The sequence below is a fragment of the Scyliorhinus canicula genome, chromosome 12 (genome assembly GCF_902713615.1).
Source record: "Scyliorhinus canicula chromosome 12, sScyCan1.1, whole genome shotgun sequence".
In the NCBI taxonomy this organism is placed as follows: domain Eukaryota; kingdom Metazoa; phylum Chordata; class Chondrichthyes; order Carcharhiniformes; family Scyliorhinidae; genus Scyliorhinus; species Scyliorhinus canicula.
The window spans coordinates 56,535,100-56,556,344 of record NC_052157.1 but is presented as its reverse complement, the minus strand read 5'-3'; the positions used below and the strand labels follow the sequence as shown (position 1 = coordinate 56,556,344).

General features: G+C 46.3%; 1 protein-coding gene across 1 annotated transcript in view; it reads left to right on the top strand.

The window, feature by feature from the left end:
• The window catches only part of LOC119974253 (von Willebrand factor A domain-containing protein 7-like), an 88,482-nt gene that overhangs the window by 17,965 nt on the left and 49,272 nt on the right, over positions 1 to 21,245 (top strand). The window contains exons 4-7 of the mRNA XM_038813022.1: positions 13,185 to 13,278; positions 14,066 to 14,194; positions 17,901 to 18,087; positions 18,908 to 19,077. Of these exons, the coding sequence (XP_038668950.1) occupies positions 13,185 to 13,278; positions 14,066 to 14,194; positions 17,901 to 18,087; positions 18,908 to 19,077 (580 nt within the window). The remainder of the gene's footprint in view (positions 1 to 13,184; positions 13,279 to 14,065; positions 14,195 to 17,900; positions 18,088 to 18,907; positions 19,078 to 21,245) is intronic.

The window sequence follows — 21,245 nt, the reverse complement described above, 5'->3', positions numbered from 1 at the left end:
TTCTAACGCTCCCTGCGATTCTGGATGGCAGGCAGTTGATTTAAATTGTTTTATTCCTGAGCTATCCATAACTTCTTTGAATAACTTTGAGGTAAAATTTGATCCTTGATCCGATTGTATTTCTGTGGGTAGTCCATATCTAGTATAGAATTGAAATAACTACTCCACAATCATTTAGCTGTAATATTACATCCTGGAATGGCCTCTGGAAACCTAGTGGACACATCCATTATCATCAAAAGATATTGATACCCACTTTTTGTTTTCGAAAGCGGTCCTACGCAATCAATTAGGACCCTTGTAAAAGGTTCCTCAAATGTTGGAATGGGTATTAAGGGCGCTGGTTTTATCACTACTTCAGGTTTCCCTATCACCTGACATGTGTGACATGATCGACAAAATGTAACTACATCTTTATGTAGTCCAGGCCAATAAAAATGTTTTTGTATTGGAGCTCGAGTTTTCCTTACTCCCAAATGAGCTCCCACTGGTACCTCATGTGCAACTCGCAAACACCTCCTTTCTATTCCCTACCGGCAATACTGCTTGATGAACTTCTGCCCAATTTTCATCCGCCTGCATAAAGGTCTTCATTTTCTCTTCAAGACATCACTTTTACGGTAATGATACTCTGGTATACACTCAGATTCCTCTTCCGTATATGCTTTCTGATATACGGAATATGTTTTATTTCTACATCTTTCTGTTGTAACTCCGCCAATTTTCCTGAACTAAAAATATCTACCTGATCCACCTGATCCTCCACCTTGTTCTTTTTCAACCATCGGATCAAAAATCGTTGTTGATAATTGAACTTCAACTTTATCTTCACACTTTGATTTCTCCTCTTGTCTTAACCTGTGACTTTGCAACCTTGATACTACACAATCCGGAAACATCCCAGGATATTCGTCCTTCAACACTTCAGTTGACTGATTTTCCACTGGCTTATCAACCACAGTAGGCATCACTCCCACCTGTGATCCAGCTATATCATTACTCAAGATAAACTGTATTCCTGGACAAGATAGTCTTTCTATTACTCCTACTATCACTTCACCACTCTTCACTGGACTTTCCAACCTTATATAATGGAACACTTCTCTTCTCACCCTGAATTCCACATATTACCAGCTTTTTTGACAACATTCTTCCCAAACTACATAAGTCCTCATTTCTTACCATTAAGAAGTCTTACAACACCAGGTTAAAGTCCAACAGGTTTGTTTTAAACATTAGCTTTCGGACCACTGCTCCGAAAGCTCGTGTTTGAAGCAAACCTGTCGGACTTTAACCTGGTGTTGTAAGATTTCTTACTGTTCTCACCCCAGTCCAACACCGGCATCTCCACATCATGGCTTACCATTAAGGATTGACTAGCTCCCGTCTCTCTTAAAATTGTGACTCCTGTGGTGAATGTAATTCTTTACCTGCTCCTCCTATTACACATGAGTAAACTTTACCCACACAAGTAAATTCTTTGAAGACATCTGGCACCTTCTTAACAATTACTTCTTGAACAGGCTGTTGCAGGTCCTTCACTTCAATTGGGCTTTCCTTTACCACTTTAACCAACCCCACTATCTTCTCCTGTTTTACCACATCAGCCTTCCCAGTGCTTTTCTTCGACCACCAACACAGTGACTTTACATGGCCCAGTATATTTCAGTGAAAACATTTGAAACGTTTCATTTCTTTTCCACCCTCCTGGATTTCATTTTTAATCTGAAGTGCACTCTCGTTATTTTCTCCCATCAGATCACCTTTGCGTCTACCACTTGAGTATTTCTCATGTCCCCATTTTCTATCCCTCACAACTAATTCATAATCATTTGCCATCTCTACTGCTAATCTCGCAGTTTTAACCCTCTGCTCTTCCACATGAGTTCTCACTACATCAGGAATTGAATTTTTAAACTCCTCCAAAAGTATAATTTTTCTGAGAGCTTCATACGTTTGGTCTATTTTCAAAGAACTTATCCACCTGTCAAAATTACTCTGTTTGATCCTTTCAAACTCCATGTATGTTTGACCAGGTTCTTTCCTTAAATTTCTAAACCTTTGTCTGTAGGCTTCAGGCACTAGCTCATATGCACCTAAGATGGATGTTTTCACCTCCTCAAGATACCTCCTCCAGTAGTGATGCAAACACCTCACTAGCCCTACCTACCAGCTTTGTTTGAATCAGTAACACCCTCATGTCTTCTGGCCATTTCATTTGTTTAGCACCTTCTCAAATGAAATGAAAAAGGATTCTACGTTCTTCTCATCAAACCTAGGAATGCTTGGACATATTTAAATAGATTCCCACCAAGCCTTTGACTTTGACATGCTTTCCCACTATCCTCGTCACTATCCTACAATTGTACGTTTCCCTTTACGTCCGCCAATTTTAACTGACAGTTCTGTTTCATTTTTTTTTTTTTTTTTATAAATTTAGATTACCCAATTATTTTTTTTTTCCAATTAAGGGGCAATTTAGCGTGGCCAATCCACCTACTCTGCACATTTTTGGGTTGTGGGGGCGAAACCCACGCAGACACGGGGAGAATGTGCAAACTCCACACGGACAGTGACCCAGAGCCGGGATCGAACCTGGGACCTCAGCGCCGTGAGGCGGTTGTGCTAACCACTAGGCCACCGTGCTGCCCTTGACAGTTCTGTTTCATGGCCATTTTCTGAAGATCAAACTCTCTCTCTCTTTCTTTTTCCTCTCTCTCTCTTTCTCTCTCTCTCTCTCTTTCTTTTTCCTAGCTCTCTCTCTTTCTCTCTCTCTTTTTCCTCTCTCTCTCTTTCTCTCTCTCTTTTTCCTCTCTCTCTCTTTCTTTCTTTTTTTCTTTTTCCCTGAACTGTATCTCTCTTTCTCTTTCTTTTTGTTCTGCTCGGGCTATTATTTCTTTTTCCTTTCTTCTCTCTCTTTTTCTTTTTCCTCTCCATCTCTTTTGTATTCAAGCTGCTTTACTTCTTTATCATGTTCCATTTGATTAATTCTTTACTGAAGCTTTGCCATTTCCAATGAGTCAGTCTGTATCTCCGGCAATTTTAAATGCTTTGCCACTGCCATAATTATCTCATCTTTTTGCACTTTGTCAGGTAATGTTAACTGCAATGTTTTTGCCAAATCTAACAGTCTGATTTTAGTCTCTGTCTGTCAGATACTGCGTGTGATTGTCTCCACCTCCAAAAACTTCTGAGCCTCTGAAAGAGACATTGTCCACAACACACTCCCCACTTAAACTGAAATACCACACCTGAAAAGCAACCACAATATACTCACTCCTCACTGTCTTTAAGTTCACTAAGGCAATCCAATAGATGGACTTTTATCCCCCTCGAGCCCCCAATTTGTTACGGACCAGGGTTTAGAGAACCCCAAAGTGTATCATGGAGTTCACCTGACCCACAACTTTTACTAGATTGTGGTATGTGGAGCACATGGCCCACTCTACAGGTGTGGCACAGCAGACATCTAACAGTATTTTTAAAGAAAAACAATGTTTATTCTATGAACACAGTTCACCTTTTTAAAACATACAATGAACATCTTAGCAACCATCAATTCAAATACAATCCCCAAAGAATACAACACTAAGTAATCCTTAAACTTTCCTTTTAACATCCATGTGACATAAAAACATTTTAACGGAAGTACATCAGGTTTAAATTCACTTCTGAGAACAGTTATCACTCTGAATTCACCAAATGATCAAGAGATAGCCTATACATGGCAGAGAGAACAACATTACACCTCTTTTGGCTGGCTAAAGCGAAACGAAAAAAACACAGACACACCCAAGCTTTTCTCAAAGTGAAATTGAAAGCTGACAAACAGCCCAGCTCCACCCACACTCTGACATCAATGCAGTAATAAACACCCATTTCTTAAAGGTACTCTCACATGACAAAAGGATACCTCATACCGGGAGTGAGTTCACTCAGAATTAGGGATATGGTTTATTAAAACAAACTTTATTACGAACACAGTATTAAAATATCTTTAACATCACACCAGAAAAGAGCTTACAATTACTCCTTAACCAGTGTTTTTCAAATGTTTTTGCCCGAGACCTATTTTTACCAACCGGCCATGCTTCGGGTGCCCCACAGCCGATGTTTGTGGCCCACGTCAGCCGATCTACATGACCCACGCCAGCCGACCTTTGTGACCTGCGCCTGCCGACCTTTGTGACCTGCGCCCGCACCATTTTCACTTACCTTTAATGTGACAATCTCACTTGCTTTGTCATTCAATTTTACATTTCTGACAATAACTTCAGCTGATGATTTAAGATCTCATTGCAACCGCTGAAAAAATAAAGAGGTTTGTCCACGTGCTCGCCATGTTTAGTCTTCAAACATCTTCAAATTTTGACGGTTTTAAATTTTAATTTGCCAGTGCCTTCCTGCATATAACACACATGAACTCTTAATCCTGCCTTGCAGTGGAAGAATTAACAACCAAACAACAAATATTCACCTTCATGCTGCTTTGTTACCGTTCTCAACTTCTTCTCCATGGGTTGTTTCACAGAGCCCAGATGTTCACAGCAGCACTGCTGGCAGCTGAAAAATGGATGAATCTCTCTCACACCCAGAACATGTGACGTTAGCTTATGTGGCACGTAACCTGTACAGGCCACTGCTTCTGGTGGGAAGTCTATATCATTTGCAGAAAAACTGTCTCTGGACAGCACACTGACATCAGGACGAGGCTTTCCACGTCGCTGGGCTCTGGGCCTGCATACTGCTTGATCCAGGACACATGCACGTGATGGCCATAAATCTAAAATATCCGTCATGGCCACCATTTCTAGAAGCCAGTCGCAGCCACTGGCCGTTCCTCCCACGATCAGTAGCGTCGTGAGCCTCCCGAAACCTGCCCGCTCCCCACCCGCAGTTCGCGACACTTTGTTTGAAAACCCCTGCCTCAAACAATGCTACTAAATACAATAGCACAATAACCCTTAACTGATATCTTTATTCCCACTCAAACAACAATACCACCTCAGCTCACAATCCACTTTCAAATACAGTTAGCACTCAGGAATACCTGCTCCATAGCGACGTCTGGATCTTGCACTTTGGGAAAAGGAGTACTTTTGACACTACTTTAAAGGAAAGGCCTGAACCATGTGAGAACCATTCAGAAACTCTGGCTGTACTCCTTCAGTAGATGCTTCTCAGCTGCCTTCAGCTCCCCTTACAGCCGCACAATTCGAAACTGCTCGGAAAGAAGCTGCAAATCTGTATACAGACATAGCTATAACTGAACTGTGGTGGCGCAAGCCGTGGTACGATAGGGGAGTAGGGTGGCGAGCGTCTGCTGTAATTTCTCTACCGTTGACGATGAGGTCATGGACTTCACTTTGTGTTTTTCCAACCACTTGGAGTGAGGGTCAATGATAATCAAGAACATGGAGCCCATAAAAGTCGACGTGTGGTCCCACCCAGGGACGACCTGGCCATTCCCAAGGATGCACGAGGGCCTCATACAGAATGTGTTGCTGCGTATGACACTGGTCACGTTGTTTGACAAGATCCTCTATGTCAACGTCTATCCTGGGCCATTGCAGCTAACTGTGTGCGAGCATCTTCATATCGCACACTCAGATAAGACTCCGAAAGGTAGCCGGATATATTGGTACAGGACTTTGAGAGCATTTATGCTAACAAATTTCCTGGAGGTTTCGTCTGACTCTAACAGTTGGTACGCGTGAGTCATATTAATTTGGTGTAAGTCAAACCTCCTGCGAATTTCGTGTCTAAATCTTCAATTCTTGGCATTGAGTAAACTGTTCCAATTTGGCTGCCTGATTCAGAGTTAGTTTGTAGTCCCCGCATATTGTGATAGTTCCATCTGGCTTCATTACTGGCACGATTGGAGCCACCCACTCCAAAAACCGTTGATGATACCCAATTCTTCTCGTCGCCTGAGTTCAGACTCAACCTTCTTGTTTAAGGTGCAGGGGACAGATCGCACTCTGAGAATGGCCACATAAATTTTTGCTTTAAGGCCCTTGTTCTTGCCATTTTGGGAAATCTCCTGATAGACGTCATGCAGACCTGCTTCATTAATTTGAAAGATCTCCAACCAATTTAATTACATTTGGTGGAGCCAATCCCAGTCCATCAAAATTGGCCTTGCACACCCCACAGCCCCTCCCCCCCCCCCCCCCCCCCCATCCCCCTCCACTGCTATTAGGGGCAGTTGAGCTGATTGATCCCAGTTGCTTACGGGCTATGTGGTAATTCCTAGGTTACTAGCTAGCCTGGCTGACGTACTTCTTAACTTCAGAGGCTAGACTCCACCTTGCAGATAACAATACGTTTACTCTCCTGCAACTGTAGCGGAGACCCTTGTGCCCACCCCCATGCTAAATGGCTAACCATTTACTATCACCGCAGCCATAATTAGGGGCCTCTTGCCCACTTTGATATGGTTCAAAATCCATACCTCAGCTTCATCTTCAAGGTTATTCTCAACACTGTGTGCTGGAGTTGGAGATTTTTTTATGGCACCCTGTGGACTCTGCCCAGTCTTTCATTTCCTCCTAATGTGCCCCCTTCTGTTGCAGGCATAGCATGTAGTTCCCTGAATTTTCAACTCTCCAGGAGGTCTTCTCCCCCAACACTGGTAGCATTCTTCACAAACCCTGGTCCGTGAACCAAATTCCTGATATCCCTGCACTCTCTTTGCTCTGAACCTCTTTGCCCCATGGTTTCTGCGCCATCACTCTTTCACCGCAACTGCCAGTGGCTCCCCGCCAAACCTGGTGCACCTCGCCTGCTTGCACGCTCTGCAACTCCATTCCACCTTGCCCCCACCCCCCCCCGCCCCACCCCGCTTTTGCCACTTTCCATAGCGTGGGAAACCTCTAATACCTTCTCTAAGGTAACCCCTGCCTCTGCTAGCAATTTATATTTGCATGGCCGTGTCATTAATGCCACAAACCAACCTCTCTCTCAACATGTCATTGAGTGCAGAACAAAACTCACAGTGTTCGGCCGTTTGTCTTTGGTGGGCCACGAGTGCTGCAATCTCCCCTCCTACCTCAACATTCTCCACCCCCCAGCATCCCTTGTCGTGGAACTGAATTCACAACGCTGCATTATTATCGAGGGCTTTGGGCGGTGACGAGCATTGACTAACTGCACCAGCTCCTCGAATGTTGAGAGTTGTGGGGCAGCTGGAGTCGTCAGATTTCAAATGGTCTGTGGGAGACCCACAGGCCATTTGTATAATTACCCACTGCATTTCCTCCCTCTCCACCCTCCCCTCCCCCCCCGATTTAATTTGCCTTGAAAAAGTAACAGAGTAGTTCTATGCATAGCGCCCATTGCTCCTTATGGGGGTCGAATGGTTGTAGTTTACTGAAAGGGGACCTTGTTCATTCCCAGACTGTGAGAAAGTTTGTTTTGCTGGAGAATTTTTCACACAAGGTTAGTTCTCCGGATATTTGTAACAGCGGGAAGGCATTCTGGTTGATCATCATCACCAATGTAATATCCTGACAGACAGACAACCATAAGGTAGATTAACAAATGAATGATTTATTGAAGTACGAAACTATACACAAACAGTGAGATAAAAGCCGCCATGTTCCAAAACGCCGAACTCCCAACTAGCTGGGAACCTAACCTCCGCCCCCAGGGTACGCGTGCTCTGGCCCCATTGGTCGATTGGGTCACATGACCCTTTGGGGTCTCAGCTCCGCCTCTTAAAAGGCCATGCTACCACAGGGGGTGAGGGTGTGGGGGGGGGGGGGGATGGGTGTTGGGGGGGGGGGGCTTCAAACATGTCGCTCCCAAAAAGCTCACCCTTTCTGCTGGAAGGTCAGGTAGGGAGTTCCACCCGGCCAGCCTTTGAGAGCATTGCACCAACAGAAAAACACCCAAAGTCTTTGGCCCTTGTCTGCCCAGTAATTACAGTCACCTGGTTTGTAAATTTAAACACAATCAAGTTTATTAATAACAATAATTAAATATGCAGCAAATACAATAGATGAACTACTATCTAATTCAAACCCCCCCAAAAAAAAATATCATAAAAGTCTAAAATTAACAGCAGACCTTTCAGGAGTGGAATTAGGAAACATTTCAACACACACACACACACACAGCGGGAAGGTGGGCGTTCTCTTCCTCGAACTACAACCCATCGATTGTTAATTTTAATCTGAGATTGGGAGATTTTGTGCTCCAAAGTTATTCAGGGATATAAGAACATAAGAACATAAGAACTAGGAGCAGGAGTAGGACATCTGGCTCCTCGAGCCTGCTCCACCATTCAATGAGATCATAGATTTCATAGAATTTACAGTGCAGAAGGAGGCCATTCGGCCCATCGAGTCTGCACCGGCTCTTGGAAAGAGCACCCTACCCAAGCCCATACCTCCACCCTATCCCTATAACCCAGTAACCCCACCTAACTCTAAGGGCAATTTGGACCCTGAGGGCAATTTAGCCTGGCCAATTCACCTAACCTGCACATCTTTGGACTGTGGGAGGAAACCGGAGCACCCGGAGGAAACCCACGCACACACGGGGAGAACGTGCAGATTCCACACAGACAGTGACCCAAGCCGGGATTCGAACCTGGGACCCTGGAGCTGTGAAGCTCCAAAAAATCATGGCTGATCTTTTGTGGACTCAGCTCCACTTTCCAGCCCGAACACCATAACCCTTAATCCCTTTATTCTTCAAAAAACTATCTATCTTTACCTTAAAAACATTTAATGAAGGAGACTCAACTGCTTTACTGGGCAAGGAATTCCATAGATTCACAACCCTTTGGGTGAAGAAGTTCCTCCTAAACTCAGTCCTAAATCTACTTCCCCTTATTTTGAGGCTATGCCACCTAGTTCTGCTTTAACCCGCCAGTGGAAACAACCTGCCCGCATCTATCCTATCTATTCCCTTCAGCATTTTATATGTTTCTATAAGATCCCCCCTCATCCTTCTAAATTCCAACGAGTACAGTCCCAGTCTACTCAACCTCTCCTCATAATCTAACCCCTTCAGCTCTGGTATTAACCTAGTGAATCTCCTCTGCACACCCTCCAGTGCCAATACGTCCTTTCTCAAGTAAGGAGACCAAAATTGTTGCACCTGTAAACCAACTTTCGGTGACTCATGCATTAGCACACCCAGGTCTCTCTGCACAGCGGCATGCTTTAATATGTTATCGTTTAAATAATAATCCCGTTTGCTGTTATTCCTACCAAAATGGATTCCTCACATTTGTCAACATTGTATTCCATCTGCCAGACCCTAGCCCATTCACTTAACCTATCCAAATCCCTCTGCAGACTTCCAGTATCCTCTGCACTTTTCGCTTTACCACTCATCTTAGTGTAATCTGCAAACTTGGACACATTGCCCTCTGTCCCCAACTCCAAATCATCTATGTAAATTGTGAACAATTGTGGGCCCAACACAGATCCCTGAGGGACACCACTAGCTACTGATTGCCAACCAGAGAAACACCTATTAATCCCCACTCTTTGCTTTCTATTAATTAACCAATCCTCTATCCATGCTACTACTTTACCCTTAATGCCATCTTTATCTTATGCAGCAACCTTTTATGTGGCACCTTGTCAAAGTCTTTTCTGGAAATCCAGATATACCACATCCATTGGCTCCCCGTTATCTACTGCACTGGTAATGTCCTCAAGAAATTCCACTAAATTAGTTAGGCACGACCTGCCATTTATGAACCCATGCTGCGTCTGCCCAATAGGACAATTTCTATCCAGATGCCTCACTTTTTCTTCCTTGATGATACATTCCAGCATCTTCCCTGCTACCGAAGTTAAGCTCACTGGCCTATAATTTCCCGCTTTCTGCCTACCTCCTTTTTTAAACAGTGGTGTCACGTTTGCTAATTTCCAATCCACCGGGACCACCCCAGAGTCTAGTGAATTTTGGTAAATCATCACTAGTGCATCTGCAATTTCCCTCGCCATTTCTTTTAGCACTCTGGGATGCATTCCATCAGGGCCAGGAGACTTGTCTACTTTTAGCCCCATTAGCTTGCCCATCACTACCTCCTTAGTGATAACAATCCTCTCAAGGTCCTCACCTGTCATAGCCTCATTTCTATCAATCGCTGGCATGTTATTTGTGTCTTCCACTGTGAAGACAGACCCAAAAAACCTGTTCAGTTCCTCAGCCATTTCCTCATCTCCCATTATTAAAACTCCCTTCTCATCCTCTAAAGGACCAATATTTACCGTAGCCACTCTTTTTTGTTTTATTTATTTGTAAAAACCTTTACTGTCTGTTCTTATATTATGAGCAAGTTCACTCTCATACTCTATCTTACACTTCTTCCTAGCTTTTTTAGTAGCTTTCTGTTGCCCCCTAAAGATTTCCCAGTCCTCTAGTCTCCCACCAATCTTTGCCACTTTGGATGCTTTTTCCTTCAATTTGATACTCTCCCTTATTTCCTTAGATATCCATGGTCGATTTTCCCTCTTTCTACCGTCCTTCCTTTTTATTGGGATAAACCTTTGCTGAGCACTGTGAAAAATTGCTTGGAAGGTTCTCCACTGTTCCTCAACTGTTCCACCATAAAGTCTTTTCTCCCAGTCTACCTTAGCTAGTTCTTCTCTCATCCCATTGTAATCTCCTTTGTTTAAACACAAAACACTAGTATTTGATTTTACCTTCTCACCCTCCATCTGTATTTTAAATTCCACCATATTGTGATCACTCCTTCCGAGAGGATCCCTAACTATGAGATCATTAATCAATCCTGTCTCATTACACAGGACAAGATCTGGGACCGCTTGTTCCCTCGTAGGTTCCATTACATACTGTTCTAGGAAACTATCACGGATACATTCTATAAACTCCTCCTCGAGGTTGCATTGACCAACCTGGTTAAACCAATCGACATGTAGATTAAAATCCCCCATGATAACTGCTGTACCATTTCTATATGCATCAGTTATTTCTTTGTTTATTGCCTGCCCCACCATAACGTTACTATTTGGTGGCCGATAGACTACTCCTATCAGTGACTTTTTCCGCCTTACTATTCCTGATTTCCACCCAAATGGATTCAACCTTATCCTCCATAGCACCGATGTCATCCCTTACTATTGCCCGGATGCCATCCTTAAATAACAGAGCTACACCACCTCCCTTACCATCCACTCTGTCCTTCCGAATAGTTTGATACCCTCGGATATTTTACTCCCAGTCGTGACCATCCTTTAACCATGTTTCAGTAATGGCCACTAAATCATAGTCATTCACGATGATTTGCGCTATCAACTCATTTACTTTATTCCGAATACTACGAGCATTTAAGTAAAGTACACATATGTTGGTTTTTTTACCTCTGTTTTGAATCTTAACATCTCCAGTTTTATTCCTTTTAGTATTACTGGGCCTATTTACTGAGCTCCCCTCAGTCACTGTACCTTGTACTGTCGCCCTTTTTGATTTTTGACTATGTCTTCTCTGCGTTGCACTTTCCCCCTTACTTCCTTTTGCTTCTGTCCCTGTTTTACTAGCCTCCAACTTCCTGCATCGGTTCCCACCCCCCTGCCACATTAGTTTAAACCCTCCCCAACAGCTTTAGCAAACACCCCCCCCAGGATATCGGTTGCAGTCCTATGGGACATAAGAGGGGAGAATCAGCTGGTCGCTTCCCCCTTCCTCTCTCTCTCTCTCCACTTCCTCTTTCTCTCCCCTTCTTTTCTCTCTATCTCTCTCTTTCCCCATCCTCTATCTTTCCCTTCCTTTCTTTTTCTCTCTTTTCCCCATTCTTCTATCTCTCTCTCTCCCATTCCTCTCTTTCTCATTCTCTCGCTCTCCCATTCCTCTATCTTTCCCCTTCCTTTCTTTCTCTCTCTTTCTCCCATTCTTCTATCTCTCTCTCCCATTCCTATCTCTCTCTCTCTCTCTCTCTTTCTCTCCCATTCCTCTCTCTCTCTCTCATTCTCTCACTTTCCAATTCCTCTATCTCTCTCTTTCTTTCCCCATCCCCTATCTTTCCCCTTTCTTTCTTTTTCTCTCTTTCTCCCAATCTTCTATCTCTCTCTCTCGCTCCCATTCCTAACTCTCTCTCTCTTTCTCCCATTCCTCTCTCTCTCTCTCTCGCTCTCCTATTCCTCTATCTCTCTCTCCCATTCTTTCTACCATCATTCTCTGATTCTCTCCCATTTCCTATCTCCCCCCCCTTCCTTTCTCTCTCGTTCCCCTTCCTTTCTTTTTATCTCTCTCTCATTCCACTATCTCCCACTCTCTCACTCTGCCCTCCCTATCTCACTCTCTCTTTCTACCATCACTCTCTCTTTCTCTCTCCCCATTCCTCTTCTGTCTCTCTCTCTCTCTGTCTCTCTCCCATTTCCCTCTCTGTCCCATTCCTCTACATTTTTCTCTCTCTCATTCTCTCTCCCTCCCATTCCTCTATCTCTCTCTCCCCTTCCTTCCTTTCTCTTTCTCGGTCACCCATTCATTCCTCCCTTTCTCTCTCTCTACCATTCTTCTCTCTCTCCCTATCACTCCACCCCATTCTTCTCTTGCCTTCTCCCTTCCCTCTTTCTCCCTTCCCTCTCTCCCACTCTCTGTCCCTCATTCCCTCTATCTCACTCTGTCTCTCACTCAGTCTCCCTTTTCCTCTCTCTCAAATACTCTCTCTCTCTTACTCTCTCTCTCCCCCCTTCCCTCTCTCTCACTCTGTCTCGCATTCTCTCTCACATATAGTCTCTGCCTGATGCACGGTCAATTGTATAAAGACTAGAGTTGGATACAACTGAGGCTTTATTGCTCTCAGATGTGTGGCCTCCCACAGCAGCTGGTGAAATGGCTGCTGAATAAAGAACACGTATATTTATACTCCGCCTACTGAGTGGAGCCAGCAGGCAGGGGCTACCGGTGAACCTGTAGTACAGGTCCTACATTACATCACCTAATACAGGTGTAACAGTGGTTTACCACACTGTCTTACTCTCATTTTCTCTCACACTGTCCCACTCTCTCTCTCCCCTTCTCTCTCTCAAACACATGCTTTCTCTCTCTCTTACTCCCTCTCTCTTCCTCCTTCCCTGTGGGCCTCCTCACTCCCCGAGCAGAGATGAGTGAACGCCCCTCTTTGTCATGATGCTTCACTTTTCGCGGGACCCAGGGACAAAGTTCCGCCATGTTCCTAACTCCATCTTATTTCCCAGGATTTTTACAGCCACAGTAACTGGATTGAATTGGGCTTCATGGAACCAAACAGCAACATTATCGTTCCGGACCGAGACATCGGAACGAGAGCAGGTAGGAACCCAAACTCAATCTCACTGGAGAAATGTCACTGGGACAAGAGGAGGCCCATTCAACCCCTTCGAGCCTGTTACACAGGAACAGGAGGTGGCCCATTCAGCACCTTGAGTCTGTTACACAGGGAAGAGGAGGCCATTTAGCCCCTCGAGCATATTAAACAGGAACAGGAGGGGACCCATTTATCACCTTGAGCCTGTTACACAGGAACAGGAGGAGGCCATTCAGCCCATTGAGTCTGTTCTACAGGAACGAAGGCCCAATCAGCCTCTCAAACCTGTTACACAGGAACTGGAGGAGGCCCATTCAGCCCCTCGAATCTGTTACACAGGAACAGGAGGAAGCCATTCAGCCCCTCGAATCTGTTACACAGGAACTGGAGGAGGCCCCCTCACTCCCACCAGAGGAAATAATTACTCTCTCTCGACCCGATCGAATCCTTTAAACATCTTAAACCGCTTGATCAGATCACCCCCTTCATCTTCCAGGCTGGATGGAACACAAGCTCCGCCCCTCCCCTCCCCTCAGAATTTAACCCTTGCAGGCCTGGGAACATTCTGGTGATCTGAGCTGCCCCACGCCGAGGGAAAAATCCCTTCCCTGCGGTTTGGGACTCAGAACTGAACCCAGTGACTCCAGATAGGACTGGGGAAGGAGTTGGGGGGGGCAGATCAGAGCGGAGATTTATAAACCCAAATGGATATGGGGATAGTAGGTGTCAGATTGGAGCAGGTTATGTGGACATGGAGATCTTTGACAAAATGTAACCCCGTGTGTCTTACAGCAAAGAATGAGAGGACATGCAGTGACTGTGGGACTGATGGTTGTCGCAATAACATTCTCAACAATATTAAATCCAGGAACGTCCTCACAACTGGATACTTCAGTCTTTCATTTTTCAGCAAACCAAGTGGTGAGTGTGGGCAAGGAGGTAGTTAGACAAATGGGAACTTTAAACATGCAAATGTTCAGAAATTCCCTCATCACTTTACTGAGGTTACAGATAACAAGCTCATGATCTGGATACCTTCTATGTGGGACTTGCAGGCGAGGCATGTGTTTATTGCCCGTCCGAATTGCCCCCATGGAAGGTTGTGGTGAGCAGCTTTCTTGAACCGCCCAAGACCGTGAGGTGGAGATTCACCATGAGCTGTCAGTAAGGGAGGTCCAGCTTCTTGACACAGCGACACTGAAGGAACGGCCAATATATGTCCAAGTCAGGATGACGAGAAGGAACTCACTTAGCACTGACCCTCTGACAGTGCAGCACTCCCTCAGTACTGACCCTGTAAAAGTGCAGCACTCCCTCAGTACTGACCCTCTAAAAGTGCAGCACTCCCTCAGTACTGACCCTCTAAAAGTGCAGCCTCCCTCAGTACTGACCCTCTGACAGTGCAGCACTCCCTCAGTACTGACCCTCTGACAGTGCAGCACTCCCTCAGTACTACACCCTCTAAAAGAGCAGCACTCCCTCAGCACTGACCTGCCAACAGTGCAGCACTCCTTCAGGACTGACCCTCTGACAGTGCAACACTCCCTCAGTACTGACCCTTGACAGTGCAACACTCCCTCAGTACTGACCCTTGACAGTGCAACACTCCCTCAGTACTGACAATCTAAAAATGCAGCGTTCCCTCAGTATTGACCCTCCGAAGTGCAGCACTCCCTCAGTACTGACCCTCTGACAGTGCAGCACTCCCTCAGTACTGACCCTTTGACAGTGCAGCACTACTTCAGTACTAACCCTCTGACAGTGCAGCTCTCCCTCAGTAGTGACCCGCTGACAATGCAGCACTCTCTCCAAACTGACCCTCTGACAATGCAGCACTCCCTCTGTAATGACACTCCGACAGGGCAGCACCCCCTCAGTACTGACCCTCTGACAATGCAGCACTCCCTCAGTACTGACCCTCTGACAATGCAGCACTCCCTCAATACTGACCCACTGATTGTGCAGCACTCCTGGACTGACCCTCTGACAGTGCAGCATTCCCTCAGTACTGACCATCTGACAGTGCAGCACTCCCTCAGTACTGACCATCTGACAGTGCAGCTCTCCCGCAGTACTGACCCTCTGACAGTGCAGTGCTCCTTCAGTACTGACCCTCTGACAATGCAGCACTCCCTCAGTCCTGACTGCCTGACAGAGCAGCACTCCATCAGTACGGACCCTCTGACAGTACAGCACCCCTTCAGTCCTGATCCCTTGATTGTGAAGGATCCCGACAGTACTGACCTTCCAACAGTGCAACACTCCCTCGGTACTGTCCCTCTGACAGTGCAGCACTCCCTCTGTACTAACCGTTTCAAGTGTAGTATTCCCTCAGTTCTGACCCTCTGACAGTGCAGCGCTCCATCAGGATTGACCCTTTGACAGTGCAGCGCTCCCTCAGTATTAACCCAGTGACAGTGCAGCACTCCCTCAGTTCTGACCTTCTGACAGTGCAGCACTCCCTCAGTACTGACCCTCTGACAGTGCAGCATTCCCTCAGTACTGACCTTCTGACAGTGCAGCATTCCCTCAGTACTGACCCTCTGACAGTGCAGCATTCCCTCAGTTCTGACCTTCTGACAGTGCAGCACTCCCTCAGTACTGACCCTCTGACAGTGCAGCATTCCCTCAGTACTGACCTTCTGACAGTGCAGCATTCCCTCAGTACTGACCCTCGGACAGTGCAGCACTCCCTCAGTACCGACACACAATACAGACACCAGGTAAGTTTCGGCGAGGAATAAAATAAAACAGGGATTAAAGGGGTAGGTCTGAGATGAGTCTTCACTCTGTGGTTGCGGTCGCTGGGAAATAGGGGGCGACATTCTCCAATAATCGGTCTATGTCCTCACACCAGTGTCAAAACGCAGGTGTTTCACCCTGTACTTTAATTAAGAAAGTCCAGTGTGATTCTCCAATTTGCAGGGGGCTGGCGGGGCGCCAGAGGGCTTCTCTCAGCTCTGGCTGCGGATACGGGGCCTTGCACTTCCATCCGGAGTCTGCGCAAGCCTGTGGCAGCCACGCCATGCGACATGGCGGACTCAGCACGCAGAGCGGAATCAAGGAATATTGGCCGCCCCAGATCGCACGCGGCCACCGATTGGTGCCACCCGATCACTAGCCTGGCCATCTGTGAGGCCCCCCCAGTGAAGGATTCCCCACCATCCACCAGGGCGGCCACAGACTGAGTCCACAGCATCCACCAGCCATTCCCGACAGGTAAAACGTGGTTACATCCACGCCGTCGGGTAATCGGCCAATTGTTCTCAGAGAATCACAGCGGGTGCCTCTGTCAATGGCCAACTACCAGTGCCCCGTAGACCGCGCGTGATTATCCAGGGTGAACCTGCTCCTGACAGTGAAGCACTCCCTCAATATTGACCCTCTGACGATGCAGCAGCCCCTCAGTACTGACACTCTGGCAATGCAGTAGACCCTCAGTACTGACCCTCTGACAGTACAGCACTCCATCAGTACCGACCCTCTGACAGTTCAGCACTCCCTCGGTACTGACCCTCTGACAGTGCATCACTCCCACAGTGCTGACCACCTGACAGACCAGCACCCCCTCAGTACTGACCCTCTGACAGTGCAGCACTCATTCATTGCTGACCCGCTGACAGTGCAGCATTCCCTCAGTACCGACCCTCTGACAAGGCAGCACTTCCTCCGTACTGACCCTCCGACAGGGCAACACTCCCTCAGTACTGACCCTCTGGCAGTGCAGCACTCCCTCAGTACCGACCCTCTGACAAGGCAGCACTCCCTCCGTACTGACCCTCCGACAGGGCAACACTCCCTCAGTACTGACCCTCTAACAGTGCAGCACTCCCTCAGTACTGACCCTTTGACAGTGCAGCACTCCCTCAGCACTGACCCCTTGACGGTGCAGCACTCCCTCAGTACTGACCCTCTGGCAGTGCAGTAGACCCTCAGTACTGACCCTCTGACAGTACAGCACTCCCTCAATACCGACCCTCTGACAGTGCAGCACTCCCTAGGTACTGACCCTCTGACAGTGCATCACTCCCACAGTACTGACCACCTGACAGACCAGCACCCCCTCAGTACTGACCCTCTGACAATGCAGCACTCATTCATTGCTGACCCGCTGACAGTGCAGCACTCCCTCAGTACCGACCCTCTGAGAAGGCAGCACTCCCTCCGTACTGACCCTCCGACAGGGCAACACTCCCTCAGTACTGACCCTCTGGCAGTGCAGCACTCCCTCAGTACTGACCCTTTGACAGTGCAGTGCTCCCTCAGCACCGACCCCTCCGACAGTGCAGCACTCCCTCAGTACTGACCCTCCGACAGTGCAGCACTCCCTCAGTACTGACCCTCTGACAGTGCAGCACTCCCTCATTACTGACCCTCTGACTGTGCAGCACTCCCTCAGTACTGGCCCTCTGACAGGCAGCATTCCCTAGTGCTGACCTCGACAGTGCAGCACTCCCTCTGTACTGACCCTTGACAGTGCAGCACTCCCTCATTACTGACCCTCTGACAGTGCAGATCTCCCTCAGTACGACCCTGCTGACAGTGCAGCAGTCCCTCAGTGGTGACCCTCGACAGTGCAGCGCACCCACAATACTGACACTTTTTTAAAATGTGATTTCTGTTATAGGTAAATGCAGTCATGGAGGTTCTTTCGATCTGAGCAGATTCCGTGATGCCAAGGGTGGAATTAACAAGGATAAATTTGATTCTGAGCACGGTTATCTTCACCAAAAAGCTGCAAATGTGGCCACTGAGGCAACGAAGCAGCTGTTCCAGCGAATCAGAGACGCTGTCGGAGACAAACTCTTCCTAAGGTGAGAGCCAGCTAACTGAAGCTGCAGACCTGGCGAGAAAAAGAATGAGGGCCCCAAATCACTTCATTAATGGAGCTGTGTCCAGGGAGAGTCTCTGTATCTAACCCCGTGCTGTACCTGTCCTGAGAGTGTTTGATGGGGACAGTGTCGAGGGAGCTTTACTCTGTATCTAACCCCGTGCTGTACCTGTCCTGAGAGTGTTTGATGGGGACAGTGTCGAGGGAGCTTTACTCTGTATCTAACCCCGTGCTGTACCTGTCCTGAGAGTGTTTGGTGGGGACAGTGTAGAGGGAGCTTTACTCTGTATCTAACCCCGTGCTGTACCTGTCCTGAGAGTGTTTGATGGGGACAGTGTCGAGGGAGCTTTACTCTGTATCTAACCCTGTGCTGTACCTGCCCTGAGAGTGTTTGGTGGTGACAGTGTAGAGGGAGCTTTACTCTGTATCTAACCCCATGCTGTACCTGTCCTGGGAGAGTTTGATGGGGACAGTGTAGAGGGAGCTTTACTTTGTATCTAACCCCGTGCTGTACCTGTCCTGGGAGTGTTTGATGGGGACAGTGTAGCACGAGCTTCACTCTGTATCTAACTCCGTGCTGCATCAGTCCTAGGAGTGTTTGATGGGGACAGTGTAGAGGGAGCTTCACTCTGTATCTAACCCCGTGCTGTACCTGTCCTGGAGTGTTTGATGGGGACAGTGTAGAGGGAGCTTTACTGCATTGGGACTTTTACTTCAGAGATTGTTTGGTTGTCAGAGGTTGGGTCGCGTCTGCAGCTAATGATCCATTCGATTGATGAGATCTGGTCCTGTGAATCCTGCAGGTTTTTGAATATCGACAGTCCCTCGGCCCTTACCTTTGTCATCGATACCACCGGGAGTATGAGAAACGATATCAATGCCGTCAAACAAAGAACCTTTTCCATCATCGAAAATACTCTCGGAACTCCTCAGCAACCTTCCTTCTATGTCTTGGTGCCATTCAACGATCCAGGTAACAGGCTAACACAGAGCTACACCGAGTGACACGACCGTTACATAGTCGCACCGAGTAACACAGACTGTAATAGTATAACACCGAGTAACACAACCATAACAGAGTAGCACCGAGTAACACAGACTGTAACATTGTAACACAGATTAACAAAGTCTATAATTGAGTAACACCGAGTAACACAGACTATAACATTGTAACAGATTAAACAGGGTAACAATTAGTAGCTCTGACTGTGACAGTCACACTGAGTAACACAGACTGTAACAGTATAACACAGAGTAACACAGACTGTAACAGTGTAACACAGAGTAACACAGACAATAACATTGTAACAGATTAAACAGGGTAACAATTAGTAGCTCTGACTGTGACAGTCACACTGAGTAACACAGACTGTAACAGTATAACACAGAGTAACACAGACTAACAGTATAACACAGAGTAACACAGACTATAACATTGTAACAGATTAAACAGGGTAACAATTAGTAGCTCTGACTGTGACAGTCACACTGAGTAACACAGACTGTAACAGTATAACACAGAGTAACACAGACTGTAACAGTATAACACAGAGTAACACAGACTATAACATTGTAACAGATTAAACAGGGTAACAATTAGTAGGTCTGACTGTGACAGTCACACTGAGTAACACAGACTGTAACAGTATAACACTAAGTAACATTGAGTAACACAAACTGTAATAGTATAACACCGAGTAACACGACTGTAACAGAGTAACATTAAATAACAGACTGTAATAGTATAACACCGAGTCACACCACCGTTACAGAGTAACATTGAATAACACAGACTGTAATAGTATAACACCGAGTCACACAACCGTTACAGAGTAGCACTGAGTAACACAGACTGTAACATTGTAACACAGATTAAACTGACTGTAACAGAGTAACACCAAGTAACACAGGCTGTAATGGTATAACACAGAGTAACACAGACGATAACAGTGTAGCTACGAGTAACACTGAGTAACACAGACTGTAACATTGTAACAGATTAACAGGGTAACAAGTAACTCAGACTGTAACAGAGTCACACTGAGTAACACAGACTGTAACAGAGTAACACACAGGAAGACAGAGCTATACACTGTGAAGCAGGGAGATACTGTTCACTGCAGAGTAACTCAGCATTATAGAGAAAAATGGAATACCAGATAGCAATGCACAATTTCATAGAATTTACAGTGCAGAAGGAGGCCATTTGGCCCATCGAGTCTGCACTGGCCCTTGGAAAGAACACCCTACTTAAGGCCATGCCTCCACCCTATCCCCGTAATCCAGTAACCCACCTACTTTTTGGACACTAAGCGGCAAATTATCATGTACAATCCACCTAACCTGCACAATTTTGGACTGTGGGAGGAAACCCACACATACACGGGGACAACGTGCAGACTCCACACAGTCACCTGAGGCCAGAATTGGACACAGGTCCCTGGAGCTGTGAGGTAGCAGTGCTAACCACTGTGCTACCGTGACGCCCAAACAGGAAAACTAGAGTAACACAGAGAGTGGGTGAAGTTCTGCCCATCCAGTGATGCAGGTCAACACAGAGATGCAGAGACGAAAACAGAATAAAGTCGGGACCAAGGACAACGGCCGATGTTATGATGTTAGCGTAGATCCTGAGGGGGTTGGAATGGTCATGCTCGGGGCTAATAATGTGTTGTTTAAAACCAGCACAGTTTGAGACTCCAGACATCTTGCTGAAGGAATAAAGACACAAGAATCCATAGGTTTGAATAAACTAAACTAAACTTTACCAGACAAGATATAAATAGGTGCAATATCTACCTTGTCCTCTTATGTTAAGAATTAACTTGACGTAAAATTGAATGATCACACAAGCTGATGTCAAACACCCATGCCACATATTAACTGGAAAACACAAGCAGAATCAGCGAGCACTGTGTGTTAATCAATCTGTATGTTTGATTATCAAACCAGTGATGCTCAATTGTCATAAAAAACCCATCTGGTTCACTAATCTCCTTTTGGGAGAGAAATCTGCCCTCCTTACCCGGTCAGGCCTACATGTAACTCCAGAGCCTCAGCAATGAGTTTGATTCCTAACTGGGCCTTCCAAAATGAACCAGCAAAGTCAGTTCAAGGAGGCAATTAGGGATGGGAAACAAT